General features: G+C 43.6%; 1 protein-coding gene across 4 annotated transcripts in view; it reads right to left on the bottom strand.

The window, feature by feature from the left end:
* Positions 1 to 23711, bottom strand: part of dzank1 (double zinc ribbon and ankyrin repeat domains 1) — a 137343-nt gene that overhangs the window by 31185 nt on the left and 82447 nt on the right. For 3 of the 4 annotated variants that reach the window (XM_073051553.1, XM_073051552.1, XM_073051555.1), the window contains exon 13: positions 22295 to 22520. The exons of the other annotated variant lie outside the window; for it this stretch is intronic. In XM_073051553.1, the coding sequence (XP_072907654.1) occupies positions 22295 to 22520 (226 nt within the window). The remainder of the gene's footprint in view (positions 1 to 22294; positions 22521 to 23711) is intronic. 4 annotated transcript variants of the gene reach the window in all.

Raw genomic sequence — 23711 nt, forward strand, 5'->3', positions numbered from 1 at the left:
CCAACAGAGCCACCCCACTCCTACTGCCCTCTGCCTATCTGATTGTTCTTTCAATACAATATGTATTCTTGGATGTTAAGCTCCCAAATATGACCTTTCTTCAGTTATGACTCAGATGTCCACAATATCATATTTGCCACTCTCTAACTGTGCTACAAGATCATCTACCTTATTCCATATCCTGTGTGGATTCAAATATAACACTTTCAAGTCCTGTATTCTTCTTTTGATTTTGTTCCCATGTTACACTTCAACTTATCCTACTGACTGAAATTTTGCCCGATCATCTGCCTGTCCTTCTTCACAGTCTCACCACACAATGCATCAATTTGTTTCCCAACTGCCCCATCCTCAGCCCCATAACTCTGGCTCCTAATTCTGTCAAATTAGTTGAAGCCCTCTCCAACAGCTCTAGCAAACTTGCCCAGTCCCCCTTGGGTTCAGATGTAACCTGTTCTTTTTGTACATGTCATCTGAGATCCCAATAATCTGGAAATCTGCAACTCTGTCCCATACACCACATCCTCAGCCACTCATTCATCTGCACCTTCACCCTATTCGTGCCTGAACTAGCATGTGGTACTGGGAGTAATCCAGAGATTACTACCTTGAAGATCCTGTTCTTCAGCCTCTTCCCTAACTCCCTATAGATAGATAGATAGATAGATAGATAGATAGATAGATAGATACTTTATTCATCCCCATGGGGAAATTCAACTTTTTTTCCAATGTCCCATACACTTGTTGTAGCAAAACTAATTACATACAATACTTAACTCAGTAAAAAATATGATATGCATCTAAATCACTATCTCAAAAAGCATTAATAATAGCTTTTAAAAAGTTCTTAAGTCCTGGCGGTAGAATTGTAAAGCCTAATGGCATTGGGGAGTATTGACCTCTTCATCCTGTCTGAGGAGCATTGCATCGATAGTAACCTGTCGCTGAAACTGCTTCTCTGTCTCTGGATGGTGCTATGTAGAGGATGTTCAGAGTTATCCATAATTGACCGTAGCCTACTCAGCGCCCTTCGCTCAGCTACCGATGTTAAACTCTCCAGTACTTTGCCCATGACAGAGCCCGCCTTCCTTACCAGCTTATTAAGACGTGAGGCGTCCCTCTTCTTAATGCTTCCTCCCCAACACGCCACCACAAAGAAGAGGGTGCTCTCCACAACTGACCTATAGAACATCTTCAACATCTCACTACAGACATTGAATACAGTCGACTCTGTGCCTTCCTGCACAAGGCATCTGTGTTGGCAGTCCAGTCTAGCTTCTCGTCTAACTGTACTCCCAGATACTTGTAGGTCTTAACCTGCTCCACACATTCTCCATTAATGATCACTGGCTCCATATGAGGCCTAGATCTCCTAAAGTCCACCACCATCTCCTTGGTCTTGGTGATATTGAGACGCAGGTAGTTTGAGTTGCACCATATCACAAAGTCCTGTATCAGTTTCCTATACTCCTCCTCCTGTCCATTCCTGACACATCCCACTATGGCCGTGTCATCAGCGAACTTCTGCACATGGCGGGACTCCGAGTTATATTGGAAGTCTCACTGAGCAGGACCTCTTCCCCCTTTCTACCTATGTCATTGGTGCCAATGTGCACCACAACCTCCGGCTGCTCACCTACCCCCTTGAGAATTGTCTGCAGCCACTCTGAGACATCCTGGACCTAAGCACCTGGGAGGCAACACACCATGCTGGTGTCCCTTTCACGTACACAGAATCTCCTGTCTGTCCCCCTGACTATTGAGTATTGCTCTGCCCAGCTTTATCCTTTCCTACCGAGCCTCGGAGCCCATCACAGGCCTGTCTGCTGATGCACCCTGACAGGTCAACCTCCCCAGCAGATTCCAAAGGGGTAGGTACACTTGTTGCTGAGGAGAATGGCCACATGCAGATGTAGTAATTAAGGAGACCATTTTGGACCCTGCAATCCCACATTTTACAGGACAAGAATTCCACTGTCTGATCTACCATCCTGCCCACGGCTGCTATACCTTTAACTCTTCCAGCTAAAGTTCTAGCCTGCGCCTGTTCTCGCCTAAGCCTCTTATAAAGTATGAGATGTAAAGACAGATTTCACACCGCAGGAGGCTATGGTCACGATAACTAGCATATAATCTGTGATGTTCATTGAGGGATAGACATTGACATTACATCAGGGGGATCGTTCCCACCCTTTCTCATAATGATATCAAGGAATCTTTATTTAAACCAGAGAGGGCAGCTATCCAAGCTCTCACCTGAAGGACCCTTGAAGTATTTGATAAGGTTACATAGCTCAGTGGAATGGAGGCACAACCTTCTGACTCAGAGACAAGCATTAACCACCGAGCTATGGCTGACAGCTACAACATGGACATCAGGACTATATGTCAGTCTGTAGTTAATGTTTCAATCTGTATGCCTTGTTGTTCTTGAGTGGATAGTTTGGATAACTTTTGAACAATTAATCTGAATTTCAGAATAGAACACAGAACAGTACAGCACAGAAACAAGCCCTTCAGCCCTGGTCATCTTACTTAGGTCCTCCCTTACTCATTTGTGTTCAGTGGCATTGAAGCCGGGTCTGTGTAACCTGTTCTCATAGCTTCATTGTTTAAGCCCTACTATAAACTCTTGTCAATCTACGTAGTACCAACTTCTTCAATATTCAAAATTTCAAAGTTTAAAAAAAAATTGAAGTACATATATGTCACCATACACTGTACTACCTTGAGATTTTTATTCTTATAGGTAATCACAGTAAATACATAGGCACAGAATCGAATCAATGGAAAACTGCACACAACAAGATGGACAAACAACCAGAGGAGTACTTGAAAGCGAGTCCATAGGTAGTGGGAACTGTTCAATGTCGGGGTGAGTGAAGTTATCCCCTCTGATTCAAGGGCCTGGTGGTTGAGGGCTAATAACTGTTCCTGAACCTGGTAAAGCAGCTAAATACAGTACTGGGGACAAACACAATAAATATCCAAGAGAATCATAGCAACATAGAGGGGAATAAAGCTTTTGCACAGTTACAACGATGAATGCTGACACTTCAGGGAAGGGACTATAAATACGTTGACTGGGCAAAGATCCAGCAAATCGAGCATAATGTAGGAAAACATGATATCATCCAGTTAGCAGGAAAAATAAAATTTTATCACTTTATCTAAATGCTGAGAGATTGCAGAGGTCTGAGACATAACAGAATATGGTAACACCCACAAAGTATTGGTGGAACTCTGTAAGTCAGGCAGTATCAATAAAGAATCAACATTTTGGAACAAGACCCCTCATCAGGACTGAAATATTGACTCTATTCTTCTCCATAGATACTTCCTGATCTGCTTAATTTCTCTAACATTTTGCAAAGGTTACTCTGGATTTCCAGCATCAGCGGAATCCCCTGTGTTTATGATTTGCTGGGCATCATGGTGCATGAACAAACTCTTCTCGGGCTTCCAGCCAGCTACAGGTATCGATTTAATCCAAGGTTGTGGAATGGAGTCTTTGAATATTTTTTTTTAAAAGACTTGGATAGATCCTTCATCAGGAAAGGAGTAGAAGCTTACTGGATTCAGGTGAGAATGTTGAGGTTACAATCAGATCAGCTGTTGTCTGTTGAATTATGGAACTGGTTTCAAAGTGCTGAGTAGCCCACTCCAATTCCATATGACCATATGTAACAGAATTGATGTCAACTCCAATATATTGAAGGCCATTTTAGACATTCAAGGACTAAATAATATGCACATTTAGAAAAATAATACACTCACAAGGTTTAAACAAAAAGGGGGTGGCATCTAAAGCAATTAAGAACATTAAACTCACGAATGTAAGGGATTCTGCAGTTGCTGGATATCCAGAGCAATGCACACTAAATGCCGGAGGATCTCAGCAGGTCAGGCAGCATCAATGGAAGTGAATAAACAGTTGACATTTCAGGCCAAGACCCTTCTTCAGGATTGGAAAGAAAGGGGGAAGATTCCAGAAGAAAAGGTGGGAGGAGGGAAGGTGATAGGTGAAGCCAGGTGGGTAGGAAAGGTAAAGAGCTGGAGAGGAAAGAATCTGGCAGAAGAGGAGAGTGGACCATAGGATAAAGAGAGGAAGGAGGGTCACTTGGGGGAGGTGATAGGCAAATGAGGAGAAGAGCCAAGAGGACAGAGTGGGGGAATAGTAGAAGAGAGAAGTGGAAGGGAAAGTAATTATTTACTTTCATGCCGTCTGGTTGGAGGCTACCCAGACAGAATATGAGGTGTTGCTCTTTCACCCTGAGCATGGTTTCATCATAACAAAAGAGGAGGCCGTGGATGGACATGTTGGAACTGGAGTGGGGATAGGAAATAAAATAGTTGGCCACTGGGAAATTCTGCTTTTCCACACCTGGTTGGAGTGCAGGTGTTAGACAAAGCAACCCCCTAATTTATGTTGGGTCTCACCAACGTAGAAGCCGCCGCCATCAGTCTCTCATCTATGTTAAACTGCCTGGGGTTCAATGTGTTCCCAAGTGCAAAAGAAAACAGGAATGTATAGGAAACCAAATTAAGCTTTAAGTGCACAGTGATCCCAGCTTTCTTGCACCTCTCAACTACCTGAAACACAAGAGAGAAACCAGAGCTGCACTCAAGTAACACTTTGAATGTACTTGAGAAAAGAGACTAAATGCACATTAATCACTTTTAACACAACATCTCCCCCCCCCCCAGTTTCATCTCTCACTACCACCTCATACTTCTTCCTCCCTGTGCCCACCTTCTTGCTCTGACTTCTCAACTTTTTTCCAGTCCTGATGAAGGGTCTCAGTCTGAAACGTCAACTGTTTACTCTTTTCTATAGATGATGCCTGACCTGCTGAGTTCCTCCAGCATTTTGTGTGTGTTGCTTGAATTTCCAGCCTCTGCAGATTTTCTTGAGTTTAAAACACCTTTTGATAGAGTGTAGGAGGAAGTGGGTGACTAATTCTGTTTAATACAATGTTGCAAAGTATTTTGTACAAAGCATGGCAGAGTATGATTACCTCCCCAGAAAACTAGAATCGCAGTAACAGTAAGAAAACAGTTGATGACTACAAAGAGCCTCACCTTTCCCTGAGTCAGCATGTACACTTGCCACAATCTTACAAGCACCAGCAGGTACTGAGAGGCAGGGTAGACAGACAGCAGCTCTACACATTCTTTGCATCTGGCTGAAGATGACTACTGGATGAGAATCTTTTTTTTAAAAAAAGGGAAAGCATCACAGTAAAGGAAGAAAACAGCAAAAAGTATTTCAATTCACAGCAGATGGCAAGGGATCAAATCTAAATCTCTGGAAATAATACAATCATTTGAAAGCTTAGTGATAGAGCTAGCTCAGCAAATCTAAGCAATGTACTGCTCTTCATAAGTTGCATCTTGGCGAACCTCAGATTCAAAATGACTTCTGAAACAGTATAATCAAACATCAGGCATTGTCTACAACCCAGTTTTAAATGCTACACACTTTCTCATCCAGACTCGCTACCACAGCCACAATCTTTGCTACAATCTTTTTGCACATGGCTTCCAGATCTGTTTTCAGGTCTCTCAGTTTTGGATCCACTAAGGATCCCAGGTACTCGTGTTCAATTGACTACTTCTCCCCCAGCTCCTCCTTCTGACCTCTACATGCCACCCTCTCTGCAATGCAGAGATACCTGGTGGCCCTGCCACAGCTCCAGGCCTCTCTCTCCTCTGCCTGTCATGGACCTCTCCGACATTTCACCCTCCGCTAGGATCATGCCTTCAAGTGCCAGTTCTTCACATTCCTCGCTTCAAGGAAGGATCACAAGATCACCCGACTCCAGACCACGGATCGCACCACCTCTGACTCTGGTCCCGACGGCCCTGGACACCCCCCATATTGTGGTCCCTGTTGCCTCTGGGTCAAACTTCAACTTGATCGGACATGAATCCCCAGAACATGTATCTTGCCATCTCCAACCTCAGCTCCAATGGCCCTGGATGTCTCTGGACCAGTGATACAATTGTGGCCAATCTCAGCTCCATTGATACCAAGTGAATCCAGACCCTGGATTCCACAGCCGCCAATGCTGGTTCCTGACCCCAGGTGTCTTCAGACTGCAATAATGTGGCCTCTAGCTGGACCTGGACCTCGACCACCAGCACCTCCCGGTTGAGACTTCCCTGCTGTATGACCCCTAGGCTCCCGTCCACTTCCCCCACCACTACTCTCTAACCCCGTATCTCTCAGGCTTCACCGTCACTTCTTGGGTCCTTGGAGTCTGCATCTTCCTCACAACCCACCTTCCCTAAACACCCCAACCTTTTTCTCTCCTCTGGCATCATCAACTCTCTTCCCCCCCGTCTGATCCCAGTTCTAATCCTTCTCTTCACTATTCCCTCCGACCTTCCCCTCTATGAGGCAGAACGTTCTGTCCTTAGCAAAGGCCTTACATTTGTCCCCCTTCACCTGCACCTCACTGAATTCTATACCCACCACAACGTTGTTCTGTTGCCCATCTCTGAGCCCATTTCTTTGGCAGGAATTCCACTCCATGCACTGATAACCCTTCTCCCATCTCCAACCCTTCTCCTCTTCTTGTCAGCCTGCTCTGGTCCTCTGCCTGTTCTGGATCTTTTCATCTAGAATTACCATTGAGATATCAACTGTCTCGACTTCAGCACTCTCTCTCCTCCTCAAACCTTACCTCCTCTGAATGCACTGCCTTCCTGTCTCTCTGCACCAATCCCAACCTTGCAATCAAACCTGCAGACAAAGGGGTGCTGTTATAGTGTGCTGTTCTGACCCCTACCTTGCTGAGGTCTCGGACACCTCCTCATAGCTACCCTTTGAAGAGGACCCCACTCTGGACGATCAGAAAACTGTTTCCAACACCATCACTGACCTCATCCACTCTGCAGAACTCCCATCCACTGCCACCAAACTCACAGTTCCCTTATCCAGCACTGCTCGCTTCTGCCTCCTACCCACAATCCACAAACTGGACTGTCCAGGGAGGCCTATGGTCTCTGTCTGCTCCTGCCCAACTGAACTCACATCCTCATACCTCAACTCCAAGTCAAGTCAAGTCACTTTTATTGACATTTCGACCATAACTGCTGGTATAGTACACAGTAAAAATGAGACAACATTTTTCAGGACCATGGTGTTACATGACATAGTACAAAAACTAGACTGAACTACGTAAAAAAAAACAACACAGAGAAAGCTACACTAGACTACAGTCCCCCTTGTTTCAGACCCTCCCCACCTACATCCATGACACTTTTTATGCTCTCAGTCTCCTCAGTAACTTTCAATTCCCTGCCCCAGACAGTCTCATTTTCACCATGGATATTTACTCCCTATATACTTCTATCCCCCATCAAGAAGGCCTTAAAGATTGCCGTTTCTTTCTCAATAAAATGACCAACCAGTTCCCCACTTCTGCCCAGCAAAATTGGTCCTTACCCTAAACAATTTTTCCTTCAGCTTCTCCCACTTTCTCCAGACTCTAAGGGTACCCAGCTATGTCTGCCTATTTGTTGGCTATGTAGAGCAGTCCATGTTCCAAGCCTTTCCTGGTATTGCTTCCCAACTCTTCCTCTGCTACATTGACGACTGCATTAGTACTGCTTCATGCACCCATGCTGAGCTTGTCAATTTCATCAACTTTGCCTCTAACTTCCACCTGGTCCTTAAATTCACTTGGTCCATTTTTGAATCTTCCCTCCACTTTCTCTATCTCTCTGTCTCCATTTCTGGAGATGGACTATCGACCAACATCTTTTATAAACCTACTGGTTCCCAGTTATCTTGACTATACCTCTTCCCAGCCTGTGTCCTGTAAAAATGTTATTCCGTTTTCTCAGTCACTTCCTCTCTGCCACATCTGTTCCCAGGATGAGGCTTTCTTTACTAGGACATCAGAGGTGTCCTTCTACTTCAAAGTACAGGGTTTCCCCTCCTCCACCATAGATGCTGCCCTCACCTACATCTCCCCCATCTTCCAAACATCTTCCCGCTGCCTGACCTACCACCCTATCACCCTACACATTCAACACAACATTCTCAGCAACATCCAACATCTCCAAAAGCATCCTGCCACCAAACATATCTTTATCTTCTCCCACTCCTATCTGCTTTCTGCAGGGATCAATCCTTCCCTGATTCCCTTGTCCATTTGTCCCTCCTGACACTTATCACTACAAGTGGCCAAAGTGCTACACCTGCCCAATCATCCCCTCCCTCACCTCCATGAAGCACAAACAATCCTTCCAGGTAGAGCAACATTTCACCAGTGAATCTGCTGGGGTTGTCTATTGTGCCTGGTTCTCCCGGTGCAGTTTCCTCTACACTGGTGAGATGCGTTGTAAATTGGGGGACCGCTTCATTGTACACTTCGGATCCATCCGCCAAAAGCAGAAATTCCCAGTGGCCAAACATTTTAATTCTGATTTCCTTTCCCATTCCAACATGTCAGTCCATGACCTCCTCTTCTGCCAAGATGAGGCCACCTTCAGGGTGGAGGAGCAACACATTATATTCCATCTAGATAGCCTCCAACCTGATGGCGTGCATAATAATTTTACCTTCTGGTAAAAAAATTCCCCCCCTTCTTCTATTCCCCACTCTAACCTCTTCTCACCTGCCTATCAACTCCTCCTGGGTCCCCTCTTCCTATGGTCCAGATTCACAGATAACGGCCTTCAGCTTCCCCAGTGGACTCTTCCCTTTCTCCCGTGGTCCTCTTCAGCTAACACTGGTTGCTCTGACATGACAGGCAAGCTCAGACCCATGCCATGCTCCTCCTGTGACATGTGGGAGCTCAAGGAGGCTGACAGTGTCCCTGAAGACTACGTGTGTAGGAAGTGTGTCCAGCTGCAGCTCCTAACAGATGCATGGCGGCACTGGAGCTGCGCATGAACTCACTTTGGAGCATCCAAGATGCGGAGAATGTTGTGGATAGCACATTTAGTGAGTTGGTCACACCGCAGTTTAAGGATCTAAGGAAAGATAGGGAGTGGGTGACCAACAGGAAGGTAGTACAGGAGTCTCCTGCAGTCATCTCCCTTCAAAACAGGTATACCCCTTTACAGTCTGTTGGGGGAGATGGCTCATCAGGTGAAGGCAGCAGTAGCCAGGATCATGGCACCATGGGAGGCTCTGCTGCTCATGAGGGCAAGAAAAAGAGTGGCAGAGCTGTTGTGGTAGGGGTTTCCATGGTAAGGGGAATAGAGAGGAGCTTCTGTGGCCGCAAACGGGACTCCCGTATGGTGTGATGCCTCCCAGGTGCAAGGGTCAGAGATGTCTCGGAGAGGGTGCAGGGCATTCTGAAAGGGGAGGGTGAGCAGCCAGCTGTTGTGGTGCATGTAGATACTAAAGATATAGAAAGAAAGCGGGATGAGGTCCTACAAGCTGAATTTAGGGAGCTAGGAGATAAATTAAAGAGTAGTATCTCAAAGGTAATAATCTCAGGATTATTATCAGTGCCATGTGCTAGCCAGAGTTGGAATAGCAGGATAGCTAGAAGGAATATGTGTCTTGAGTGGTGGTGCAGGAGGGAGGGTTTCAGATTCTTGGGGCATTGGAACCGCTTCTGGGGGAGGTGGGACCAGTACCATCCAGATGGTCTGCTTCTGGGCAGGGCCAGGATCAATGTCCTAGGGAGATTGTTTGCTAGTGCTGTTGGGGAGGTTTTAAACTAATATGTCAGGGGGATAGGAACCCACACAGAAAAGAAGAGGGAAGTGATGCAGAGACCAAAGCTAGAGTTAGTGAAGAAAAAAGTAAGAGTAGAGTGCATAAAAATAAAAAGCAAAAATCACATAGGTCACTAGATTCTAAAGGGACAATGAGTATAAGGACACTTTATCTAAACGCCTGTAATATTAGAAACAAGGTTAGTGAACTTGTAGCACAGATAGTACCAAGGCATATGATTTAGTGGCCAAATACAAAAACCTGGTTGCAAAGTGGAGATGACTGGGAATTAAATATCCAAGGGTATCAGGTAATGCGGAAAGATAGGCAGGAAGGCAAAGGAGGTGGGGTGGCGCTCTTGATTAAAGATGAGATCAGGGCGATTGTGAGAGACGATATAAGATCTACGGAGCAGAATGTTGAGTCCATCTGGGTAGAGATTAAGAATAGTTAAGGGGAAAAAAATCACTGGTGGCAGTTGTCTATAGGCCACCTAATAAAAATATTGCAGTAGCAGAGGTGATTAACCAAGAAATAACTGAGGCTCGTAAGAACGGAACAGCAGTTGTCATGGGGGATTTTAACTTCCACATAGATTGGATGAATCAGGTTGGTCAAGGAAGTCTTGAGGAGGACTTCATAGAATGCATCGGTGATGGTTTTCTTGAGCAGCATGTTAGTGAACCTACAAGGGAAAATACTATCTTAGATCTAGTCCTGTGCAACGAGACAGGTAAGACAGGTAAGATGTGGTCAGGTATCCTCTTGGAAAGAGTGATCATAGTATGATTGAATTTCACATACAGATGGAGGATGAAATAGTTAGATCTAAAACTAGTGTATTATCCTTGAACAAGGGAGACTACAACAAGATGAGAGAGGAGTTGGCTAATGTGGATTGGGAGCACAGGCTATTTGGTAGGACAGTTGAGGAACAGTGGAATACTTCTCAAAGAGATTTTTCACAGTGCTCAACAAAAGGACAGTAAGTGTGGGGAGAGCCAGCCTTGGATAACTAAGGAAATAAAAGATAGTATCAAATTAAAAGCTCATGTGTACAAAGTCGCAAAGAGTAGTGGGAGACTGGAGGATTGGGAAAACTTTAAAAAGTAACAAAAAAACAACTAAACAAGAAATAAAGGGAAGATAGAGTATTAAAGTAAATTAGCACAAAATATAAAACCAGATAGCAAAAGTTTTTATAAATATATGAAGTGGAAGAGGGTGTCTAAAGTCAACATAGGTCCCTTGGAAGATGAGAAGGGGAAATTGATATTGGGTAACAAGGAAATGGCTGAGGCATTGAACGACTATTTTGCGTTGGTCTTCATGGTGGAGGACATGTCTAATATGCCAAAGAAGGATGTTATGGACGAAATGGGAGGGGAGGGACTCGATAAAATCACTGCCACTAAAGAGATAGTGATGAGCAAACTAGAGGGCCTGAAGGTAGATAAGTTCCCTGGTCCTGATGGGATGCATCCCAAGGTGCTGAGGGAATTGGCGGAGGTTATAGTAGACGCGTTAGTAATTATTTACCAAAACTCTCTAGACTCTGGGCAGGTCCCGGCAGATTGGAAGACTGCAAATGTCACGCCATTTTTTAAAAAAGGACGTAGGCAAAAGATGGTCAACTATAAGCCAGTTAGCTTGACATCTGTAGTAGGGAAAATGCTTGAAGTTGTCATTAAGGAAGAAATAGCGAAACATTTAGAAAGGAGTGGTGCCATTAGACAGAGACAGCATGGATCAGAAAGGTCAGGTCCTGTTTGACAAACTTACTGGAGTTCTTTGAAGACATAATGAGTGCAGAGGATAGAGGGGAACAGGTGGATGTCATATACTTGGATTTCCAGAAGGCATTTGATAAGGTGCCGCACAAGAGGCTTATAAATAAGATACAGATGCATGGAGTCAGAGGAAGTGTATTGGCATGGATAGTGCATTGGTTAACCAATAGAAGGCAGAGAGTTGGTATAAATGGGTGTTTCTCCAGTTGGCAGTCAGTGGAGAGTGGGGTGCTGCAGGGGTCGGTGCTGGGCCCGCAGCTGTTTACCATTTACATTGATTATTTGGAAGAAGGGACTGAATGTAGCGTAGCAAAATTTGCTGATGACACTAAATTGAGTGGAAAAGCAAATTGTACAGAGGATGTGGAGAGTCTGCAGAGGGATATAGATAGGTTAAGTGAGTGGGTCAAAGTCTGGCAGATGGAATACAATGTTGGTAAATGCGAGATCATCCACTTTGGAAGGAATAATAGAAGAGCAGATTATTATTTAAATAGTGAAAGATTGCAGTATGGTGTTCTGCAGAGAAACTTGGGAGTGCTTGTGCATGAATCGCAAAAAGTTGGCTTGCAGGTACGACAGGTTATTAAGAAGGCAAATGGAATGTTGGTCTTCATTGCTAAAGGGATTGAATTTAAGAGCAGGGAGGTCATGCTGCAACTATACAGGGTACTGGTGAGGCTGCACCTGGAGTACTGTGCGCAGCTCTGGTCTCCATACTTGAGGAAGGATATACTGGCTTTGGAGGCAGTGCAGAGGAGATTCACCAGGTTGATTCCAGAGATGAAGGGGTTAACCTATGAGGAGAGATTGAGTCGCTTGGGACTATACTCTCTGGAATTCAGAAGAATGGGGGGGGGGGGATCTCATAGAAACATACAAAATTTTGAAAGGGATGGATAAGATAGAAGTAGGAAAGTTGTTTCCATTGGTAGGTGAGACTAGAACTTGGGGACATTGCCTCAAGATTCAGGGGAGAAGATTTAGGATGGAGTTGAGGAGAAACTGTTTTTCCCAGAGAATGCTAAATCTGTGGAATTCTCTGCCCAGGGAAGCAGTTGAGGCTTCTTCACTAAATATATTTAAGATACAGTTAGATAGATTTTTACATAGTAAGGGAATTAAGGGTTATGGGGAGAAGGCAGATAGATAGAGCTGAGTTTACAGACAGATCAGCCATGATCTTATTGAATGGTGGGGCAGGCTCGATGGGCCGGATAGCCTACTCCTGCTCCTATTTCTTATGTTCTTAGACTTTCTGTATCCAGAATAGCTTAATCACATCCATCCTATAGCCTGGTGGCCAGAACTGCAAACTATGTTCCAAGTGCCATTTCTTATGTTTCCTCTCCTATCAGATTCCTTCTTCTTCAGCTCTTTATCTTTCCCACCCACCTGTCATCTTCTAGCTATCCTCCTTCCTTAAGCCCTCCTCCGGCTACTTCCCCATTCCTTCCGGTCCTGAAAAAGGGTCTCGGCCTGAATTGCCAACTGTTCATTCATTTCCATAGATGCTGCCTGGCCTTCTGAGTTTCTCCAGCATTTTGTGTGTGTTGCTTTGGATTTCCAGCATCTGTAGACTTCTTTGTTTTTGATTTCCTCACAGTTAGCTTATAGTATCACTGCAGAAAGTAAATTTGAAGTCAACCACCTTGTGAACTGCAATTAATCATTTTCACCAGTTCTGCTCTGATACCTAATGTCCCAATTACTGTGCACAGCCTGGGAGGCAAACATTCTATTCCTTGGATTGTGATTGAACCCTGTTCTCCTGTCTTTTACATGTAACCGTTCATGCCCTTGCTAATTAATAACACACCAAACTCTGCTTTAAATATACCTAATCACATTTCATCTGTAGACATCTGCAGCAATGAATTCCACAGATTAACCACCCTCTGGCTAAAGACATTCCTCCTCATCTCTGTTCTAAAAGAATGTCCTTCTATTTTGAGACTGTGTCCTCTGGTCCTAGACTCTCCACTACAGGAAACATTCTCTCTATGTCCACTTTTCAATATTTGGTAGGTTTCAGTAAGATCCTCCCCCATTCTTCTAAACTCCAATGAATACAGGCCCAGAAACATCAAATGCTCTTCATACAGATTGTTAACCCTTTCATTTCTGGGATCTTTCTTGTAAACCTCAACTGCACCCTCTCAAATGCCAGTACATCCTTTGTAGATAGAGGGCCCAAAATTGCTCACGTTACTTCAAATGTGGTCTGACCAATACCTGATAAAGCCTCAGCATTACATCCTTATTTTTATTATTCCAGTCCTCTGGAAATAAGTGCTTAAATTGCATTTTCCTTCCTTACTACCAGCACAATCTGCAAATTAACCTTTAGGGAATCTTGTCCTAGTACTCCCAAGTCCCTTTGCACCTCCAATTTCTGAATTCACTCCTCATTTAAAGAATAATTTACACAATTTTTCCTTCTACATACGCTCATGTACACTTTTCTTACATAGTATTCCATCAGCCACTTCTTTATCCATTTTCCTAATCTGACCAAGTCTTTTCTGTGGACACCCTGCTTCCTCAACACTATCTGTCCCTCCACCAATCTTGGTATCGTCCGCAAACTTGGTTATAAAGCCATCAATTTTGTCATCCAGATCATTAGCATATAATGTAAAAAGTAGAGGACTCTACGGAATGCCTCTAGTCAAAGCAGCCAACTAGGAGAGGCCCCTCTTATTCTCACCATTTGGCTTATGCCCAACCACTCCAATATAGACAGGTCACGTTGAGAGTAGGTAATACGATGACCCGGTAAAAGCACCAGCAAAGAGACCTGGAGTGCCTACTTGTGGAGTGAGCTTTGGGCACCACTCTGACTAATTCATGACACCTACACCTTAGTAATGACTCTGTTTCCATGTGGTTTACATTCCTAACATATGACTTACTAAGGTTGTATTTGCGAGCTATATCCAATCGTTACTTGTTAATTAAGCAGGAAGAAAGCAGGTGTTGTCTGAAAAAACAGGAATCTACTTGTGTCCTTTCCATTTTACGGTTAGAAAGAAGTTATAAGTGAAAAAAGCTTCAGTACTGACACGAAGTGCTTGAACACTCACCTATCCAACACTAGTCTTGGTTCAGTATTGTAGGCTTTGGGGAAGGAGAATATGTGTTCTAAGTTTGGACAACACATCTCCACTGCACAATGGACAGAGTTCTGGACTGCTTAATTCAATGTACCAGCAGCTGCTCTTCGAGGAAAATAATTTAGTAACAGTATAGTGCTTGGAGCCAAACAAAAACAAGTCTTTCATTTTAAGTCATTGTCAAAAGAAAATAAAAGTTAATATTTCAAGTATTTAGGCCTAAATCTACTGCAAAAAAAATAGGGTGCCCAAGGTGAAATATGACTGCTGTGACTAAAAGTCATTGCCAAAGTAAATTTTATTATCAGAGTACATATATGTCACGATATAGAACCCTGAGATTCTTTTTCTTGCGGGCATACTCAGCAAATCAACAGAACAGTAACTATAAGTATACTCAAAAATACTTGGATACTTCTGTGGGGGATGACCTCCCAGAAGAATGCCACAGCGACCAGGTTACAGGCACTGAGCATGGGCATGTGGTACAGAAGGGAAAGAGAGAGAAGAATGGAAGGGTAGCGATAGGGGACTCAACAATGAGGGAACAGACAGGAGATTCTGTGTACCTGAAAGGGACATCTGGATGGTATGTTGCCTCCCAGGTGCTAGGGTCAGGGATGTCTCAGATCACATCCACAACATTTTGTAGAGGGAGGGAAAGCAGTCAGATGGTTGGTACATATTGGTATCAATGACATATGAAGGAAAGCAAAGAGAACCTGACGAGAGAATTTAGACAGCTAAGTAGAAAGCTGAGAACCAGGACTTCCAGGGTAGTAATCTCTGGATTGCTGCCTGTGCCATGCACCATTGAGGGTAGAAACAGGATGATTTGGCAGACAAATGCATGGCTGAGTAGCTGGTGCGGGGGGCAGGGATTCAGGTTCTTGGATCATTGGGATCTCTTTTGGGGAAGGTATGACCTGTTCAAAAGTGACAGGTTGCACCTGAACTCGAGGGGGACCGATATTCTCGCAGGCAGGTTTGTTAGAGCTGTTGGGGAGGGTTTAAACTAATTTGGCAGGAGGGTGGGAACTGGAGTAAAGGGACTCAGGATAGGACGGATGGTAAAAAAAGCAAAGATAGCTTGCAGTCAGACTGTCAGGAAGGGCAGGCAGGTGATGGGGCTTAGTTGCAGCCAAGAGGCTGAGTATCAATCATTAGGGATGCAGAATCAGAAAGGATAGCAAATACGGTACTCAAGGTGTTGTATCTAAATGCACGGAGTATAAGAAATAAGGTGATAATCTTGTTGCACTATTGCAGATTGCCAGGTATGATGTTGTATCCATCACTGAATTGTGGCTGAAGGATGGTTGTAGTTGGGAGCTGAATGTCCAAGATTACACGTTATATCAGAGGAATAGGAAGGTATGCATAGGGGGTGGTGTGGCTCTACTGGTAGGAATGGCATCAAATCCGTAGAAAGATGTGACATAGGATTGGAAGATGTTGAATCCTTGTGGGTTGAGTTAAGAAACTGCAAGGGTAAAAGGACATTAATGGCAGTTATATACAGGCCTCCCAACAATGGCTGGGAGGTGGACCACAGATTACAACAGGAAATAGAAAAGGTGAGTCAAAAGGGCAATGTTATGGTAGTCATGGGAGATTTAAACATGCAGGTGGATTGGGAAAATCAGGTTGATAATGGATCTCAAGAGAGTGAGTTTGTTGAATGCCTGAGAGATAGCTTTTTAGAGCAGTTTGTCATTGAGCCTACCAGGGGATCAGCTATACTGGATTGGGTGTTATATAATGAACCAGAGGCAATTAGTGAGCTTAATGTAGAAGAATCCTTAGGAACTAGTGATCACAATATGATTGTGTTCAATTTGAAATTTGATAGGGAGAAAGCAAAGTCTGATGTAGCAGTATTTCATTGGAGTAAGGGAAATTACAGTGGTATGAGAGAGGAATTGGCCAAAGTAAACTGGAAGGAGCTGTTGGCAGGGATGTCAGCAGAGCAGCAATAGTGTGTGTTTCTGGGAAAAAAGAGGAAAATGAAGAAATTGAAGAAATACTCAAATTGCAAAATAGTACAACCATGGATGACAGGGAAGTCAAAGCTATTGTAAAAGCAAAAGAAGGGGCATACAACAGAGCAAAAAATTAGTGGGAAGATGGAGGATTGGGAAGTTTGTAAAAACCTACAGAGATCAACTAAAAAATCATTAGAAGGGAAAAGAAATATGAAAGCAAGCTAGCAAATAATATCAAAGGGGATAGTAAAAGTTTTTTCAAATACAAACGTATCTTAAAAATAAAAGAGAAATTAGAGTGGATATAGGACCACTAGAAAATGAGGCAGGAGAAATAATAACCGGGGACAAGGAGATGACTAATGAACTAAGTGAGTATTTTGCATCAGCCTTCACAGTGGAAACACTAGCAGTAGGCCTGATATTGTAGTGTGTGAAGGAAAAGAAGTGGGTACAGTTACTGTTACAAGAGAGAAGGTGCTCAAAAAGCTGAAAGACCTAAAGGTACATAAATCACCTGGACCAGAGGAACTGCACCCTCAGGTTCTGAAAGAGATAGCGTTAGGGATTGTGGTGGCATTAGAAATGATCTTTCAAAAATCATTGGACTCTGGTATGGTGCCAAGGGACTGGAAAATTGCAAATGTTACTCCATTCTTTAAGAAAGGAGGAAGGTAGCAGAAAGGAAATATTGACCTCAGTGGTTGGGAAGATGTTAGAGTCAGTTGTTAAGGATGAGGTGATGGAGTACTTGGTGACACAAGACAAGATAGTACAAAGTCAGCATGGTTTCCTTAATGGAAAATCCTGCCTGATGAACCTGTTGGAATTCTTTGAGGAGATTACAAGTAGGATAGATAAAGGAGATGCAGTGGATCTTGTGTTTTTGGCCTTTCAGAAGGCCTTTGACAAGGTGCCACACATGAGGCTGCTTACCAAGTTAAGAGCCCATGGTATTACAGGAGAGTTACAAACATGGTTAGAGCTTTGGTTGACCGGTAGGAGGCAGCGAGTGGGAATAAAAGGATCCTTTTCTGGTTGGCTGCCAGTGACTAGTGGTGTTCCACTGGGATCGTTGTTGGGACTACTGCTTTTTATGCTGCCTATCAATGATTTAGATGATGGAATAGAAGGCTTTGTTGCCAAGTTTGAAGATGATACTATGATTGGTGGAGGGGCAGGTAGTGTTGAAGAAACAGGTAGGTGCAGAAGGACTTAGATTAGAAGAATGGGCAAGAAAATGGCAAATGAAATACAATGTTGGAAAATGCATGGTTATGCACTTTGGTAGTAGAAATAAATGTGCAGACTATTTTCTAAATGGAGATAAAATCTGAGATGCAAAGGAACTTGGAAGTCCTAGTCCAGAACACCCTACAAGTTAACTTGCTGTTGAGTCGGTGGTGAAGAAGGCAAATGCCTTGTTAGCATTCATTTCAAGAGGCCTAAAATATAAGAGCAAGGATGTGATGCTGAGGCTTTATAAGGCACTGGTGAGGCCTCACCTTGAGTATTGTCAACAGTTTTGGGCCCCTCATCTTAGAAGAGATGTGCTGGCATTGGAGAGGGTCCAGAGGAGGTTCACAAAGATGATTCCAGGAATGAAAGCATTATCATACGAAGAACATTTGATGGCTCAGGGTCTGTACTCATTGAAATTCAGAAGGATGATGGGGAATCTGATTGAAACCTTTTGAATGTTGAAAGGCCTAGACAGAGTAGATGTGGAAAGGATGCTTCTCATGGTGGGAGAGTTTAGGATAAGAGGGTATAGTGTCAGGATAGAGGGGTGCCCTTTCAAAACAGAGATGCGGAGAAATTTCTTTAGCCAAAGGGTGATGAATTTGTAGAATTTGTTGCCACGTGCAGCTGTGGAGGCCAGGTCATTGGGTGTATTTAAAGCAGAGATTGATAGCTTCTTGATTGGACATGGCATCAAAGATTATGGGGAGAAAGCCGGGAATTGGGGTTGAGGAGGAGAGAAAAAAGGATCAGCCATGATTGAATGGTGGAGCAGGCTCGATGGGCCAGATGGCCTAATTTTGCTCCTGTCTTATGGTCTTATAACAGGGTCAATGAAATATCAAGAGTGCAGAAGACAAAATACTGTGCAAATGGAAATAAATAACAAGAACATGAGATAACGAGTTAAAGAGTCCTTTAAGTGAGGTCAATGGTGAGTTACCATGTGCTCACTCCCATTCCCCACCAAGCCACAAAGGTTTCCAAACAAAACACAAAGAATAAAGGGGCGATCACCTGGCTCCTCCAGACTAGACCCAAGTCTAAACCCTTAGACAGACACAGGAGTATGAACCGTATTGAGATCTCTGTTACAGCTGCTGCTGTTAGCCAATCACAGTGGGCGTCCGTGCCACCACACCACCTTGGCCAAAAAAATGCAGACACAAATGAACAAATGCACATGTACACACTCAGGAACAAGAGTAGGCCTCTTCCAAGACAAAGTGAGAGCACAACAGAATTTGATATTTAGCCTAATTATAATAGATCTGGGGTGTATGGGGTGTCCATTCTGGGGAAGGGGCCTGTTCTGGGGGCCTAGCTCACTCACCTTTGGTCCCGACAGAACACTCAGCTTTCACCCGTGGCTCCAAGTAACTGTTTGCATGCAACAGTGGCCACAGCCGGTACACTGCTTTAACAGACAGGCTAAACCAGCTGAGGGTAGCCAGAGGGCCTCAGATAGGGCCATGCCTGTTTCAGCATGCAAAGTAAACTCTGGTGGACTGGGCAGATGAAAGCAACAATGAGGTCCAACAGTTCTCCAACGTTTTGAGGAGAGTGAAGGGCCTGACTAGGCACAGAAGATGTCATGGCTATCCACCTCAATTAAAGAAAACCCCAGTTGTGACGACTACTCATACCACAGGACCCAGACTTCCGAGGCTGAGAGAGTAGAACTGCCCCAGTGCAAAAGCCTTTCCTCTTTAAAAACTCTCATGTAGAGGTTTCCTGTCATTGTCGGATAAGGCAGAGAACCGGCACAATATACCTTCACTTTCCTTAAATGCCACAATAATTTTGATTAATAAAAAACTATCAGCCTAAGAGTTACAACCATCAGTCAACCCTACATCACTCATGCTTTGTGAAAATATGCATATACTTGGGCAGTACATGCAAATGACCACATCCAGTTACACATGCGCACACAGTTTCACCAGGAGGAAAACAAAGTCTACTGAAGTCTTCAGCCCCTAGGATAGCTACTGCAACAGCACCTAGTAAATATCCATTCTCCAAGGTACAAAGGGAAAAGCTCAGGCACCTGCTAGAAAACAGCCACAGGCTGAACCATCTTGGAATGCAGAAAAGGGCAGCTCAAATCAATTTGGCAAGCTTTTAAGAGAAGGAATTGTAGCTAGTAAGAAGCTTCTGTCTCACAGAAAGAACCACTAGACAGGTTTATAGACTTTGCTGCTACTAGATACAATTCCCAGAATCAATGATTCCAAAACTATTCTGTTTCTCCCAAGTGCTGCTCACACCCATCCTCAATAATCCACGTTGGCTCTCTAAACCCACAGATCTTCAATCTGCCCTTGGTCATATTCTGTCCCTTGTCTGTAGCACTAGGCAGTCCTGGATAATTCAGTCCTCTGACCCACGACTCAAGATTTCCTTCACTCAATACATTGGGCTTCAGCTGTTCTGAACTGAATTCTGTTTCTCATTTCACGAGCCCCTCTACAACTGAAGACTTTTCTTCATTCCTAACTTTTTCCCTGTGCTTTTCCACATCTTTGTCCAAATTATACTCTGAGCTCTGTTCTGAATTTGAAGGAGGCAAGAGCATGGTTTGAAGTGAGATTGCTTGTAAAGGTCCTGGGCTTATTATTATATCCTGTCAGTGACCACTTTATTTTGTACACCAGTACAACTGCATGATCAAGAGGTTCAGTTGTTGTTCTGACCAAACATCAGAATGGGGAAGAAATTTGATCTAAGGGACTTTGTGGAATGATAGTTGGTTCCAGATGGGGTGGTTTGAGTATCTCAGAAACTGCTGATCTCCTGGGATTTTCAAACTCAGCAGTCTCAAAAGCTTACAGAGAATGGTGTGATAAACAAAAACAATGCAGTGTGCAGCAGTTCTGAGCAGAAATGCCTTGTTGATGGGAGAGGTCAGGGAGAATGGTCAGACTGGCTCAAGCCGAGAGGAAGGCAGCAGTAACTCAAATAACCACACGTTACATCGGAATGCACCCTGATGTATCCCTGAACACACAACACATCAAACCTTGAGGAGGATGGACTACAGCAACAGAAATGTATACTCAGTGGCCACTTCAACAGGCACAAGAGGTATCTAATTACAGTCGCTACTGAGTGTATAATTGAAAATTTAACTTTAAAAAAAAAATCACATTTCATTGCCAGCACATCGTTATACAGATAATTATAGGCAGCCACGTTTGACAAGTTTTATTGCTTCACAAATGAAATATTTGGCTTTCTGCTTCCTTAGCTGTGGATCCTCGGAGGTTAAGTGGACAAGAAATGTACTGCTCCCGGATTTTAGTCGATATTCTGTCTGTGAGGAGTACTTCACTCTCCAAAAGTGATCTACTCGCCAGGATTAGTTCAAAATTTGAACATTAACCTAATTCATCCAAGAATCATTCAGCAGTACCATCTCATTCTACCAGGCTATTCTAATGAGGTGTTTTTTTTACCCCAGTGATATTTTATCCTACCAAACTGGGTTAGTCTGGAACCCAGTGAAGTATTCCATTCACAATGATATGTCATCCCGTTACTTAACCCAACAGAAGTGATCCATACCAAATACCATTCATCATTAGCACCTCTCCCCTCTGATGTGAACCAGGTTGGGACTCATTCACCACTCTACTGAAACGGTCTCCACCAGGTTCTGTTTTCAAAAAGCATTTCCTCTTAACATAACTCATTTATCAAGAGTACATCACCTGATGAATTGATGTAGGACTTTGTTTGTTGTGATGCCACACTCTATCAAGTGAACCAGACCAACTCTTGTTCACCAGGGCAGAAATTTAGCAGCACCAGAGTATCAAGAAAATGACCCTGCTCTAAACTGAAGCCTACTGGAGTTCTAAAACACCCAGTCCTAGTCAGAGATTCTAACTGCTCAGATAGTTGTTTTACATTTATTTTTTATTTTTTTTACAATATTTTTATTCAGAAGAAAAAAAAAACAAGATTTACAGAGTGCAACACATAAGATACATCTCAACATAACTTGTTGTTTTACATTAATGTCATTTGGTCTGTCTATTTGAACTTCGCAGGCCTAATTTCTCTGCTTTCATTGGCCGAGCAGAGACTATAAGCAGGACAGTATTATGGATACACTGGGCACTAGCTGTATGTAGGTAAAATGATCTAGATGCAACAAAGAGCATATCCAATTTCTAAGTAAACTTTGGCTGATCACATTGTGAACTTTAAGCATTTTATTCTTGGTAAAAAGCCAAGATCAACCACAGATCTTGTAAGGATTTCTCTGAATGTACATGTTGGGTATAGACAATAAAATATGGAATATATATCTTTGTCCATTAAATGGCAAATGGGCTCCTCAATTCTAATAAAGCAAGCAGACAGCGGATAAAACAGTATTGTTCCAGCAACACTGTGCAGTGGTTTTCTTTGGACTGCTCAATCCTGGCCACATAAATAGACTTTAAACATGTAGGCGACATCACTGACCTCTTCCAGGACTGACGGCGGTTAAAAGGGGTCGTCGACTGGTCATCTTCTGCTGCTTTTCTTGTTGAGAGGTGATCTCCATTTCCCTCTTCTCCATCATCTTGCAGGATGGGTAAAAAAGGCCCACTGTTTGGGTCGCCTGATCCTCCTTATTATATCCAAGTCTAAACTGTGGCAATGGGATGGTCAAACGTTGCCAGGTTGCAGAAGCATGCAGGTCTGTGGTCTTTATGGCAAAGGAAATATAAAGAGCAAAGTCAGTGGTATTCAGCTTCAGAATCAGAATCAGGTTTAATATCACCGGCATATGTTGTAAAATTTGTTGTCTTTGCGGCAGCAGTACAATACAAAACATAATAATAGAAGAAACCAGCATGAATTACATTAAGCAATGAGAAGTGGGCATGCCCTGGATGATGGGGGTTTGTAATGAAGGATGCTGCCTTTTTGAGGCACCGCTCCTTGAAAATGTCCTGGATACTATGGAGGCTGGTGCTCACGATGGAGCTGACTACGTTCTCAACTCTCTGCAGCAGCAAACCACATCCCCCCATACCAGACGGTGATGCAGCCTGTTAGAATGCTATCCACAGTACCCCTGTAGAAATTTGCAAATGTTTTTAGTGATATACCAAGTCTCCTCAAACTCTTAATGAAATATTGCCACTGTTGTGCCTTCTTTGTAGCTGCATCAATGTGTTAGGTCCAGGATAGATCCTCAGAGATTTTGACATTAACACCCAGGAACTTGAAATTGCTCACTTTTTCCTCTTCTAATCCCTGGTGTGTTCCCTCATCTTACCCTTTCTGAAGTCCACAATCAGTTCTTTAGTCCTACTGTTGCCGAGTGCAAGGTTGTTGCTGCACCACCACTCAATTAGTTGGTTTATCTTGCTCCTGTACGCCTTCTCTTTACCATCTGAAATTCTGGCGACATTAGTTGTGTCATCAGTAAATTTATAGATGGCGTTTGAGCTGTGCCTAGCCACACAGTCATGAGTATATAGAGAGTAGAGCAGTGAGCTAAGCACACACCCCTGAGGTAGGTTAGTGTTGATTGTCAGTGAGGAGAGATGTTATTTCCGATCCACACAGATTGTGGTCTTCTGGTTTAGGAAGCTGAGGATCCAGTTGCAGAGGAAGGTACAGAGGCCCAGGTTCTGGAGCTTTTTGATCAAACTGTAGGAATCATTGTGTTAAATGCTGAGCTGTAGTCAATAAACAGCATCCTGACATAGACATTTGTATTGTCCAGGTGATCCAAGGCTGTAAGAGCCAATGAGATCACATCGGCTGTAGACCTATTGCTGCAATAGGCAAATTGCAGTGGGTCCAAGTCCTTGCTGAGACAGGAGTTCATAACCAACCTCTCAAAGCACTTCATCACCGTAGATGTGAGTTCTACTGGATACACTTT

Source organism: Hemitrygon akajei, chromosome 7 (assembly GCF_048418815.1).
Source record: "Hemitrygon akajei chromosome 7, sHemAka1.3, whole genome shotgun sequence".
Taxonomy (NCBI): domain Eukaryota; kingdom Metazoa; phylum Chordata; class Chondrichthyes; order Myliobatiformes; family Dasyatidae; genus Hemitrygon; species Hemitrygon akajei.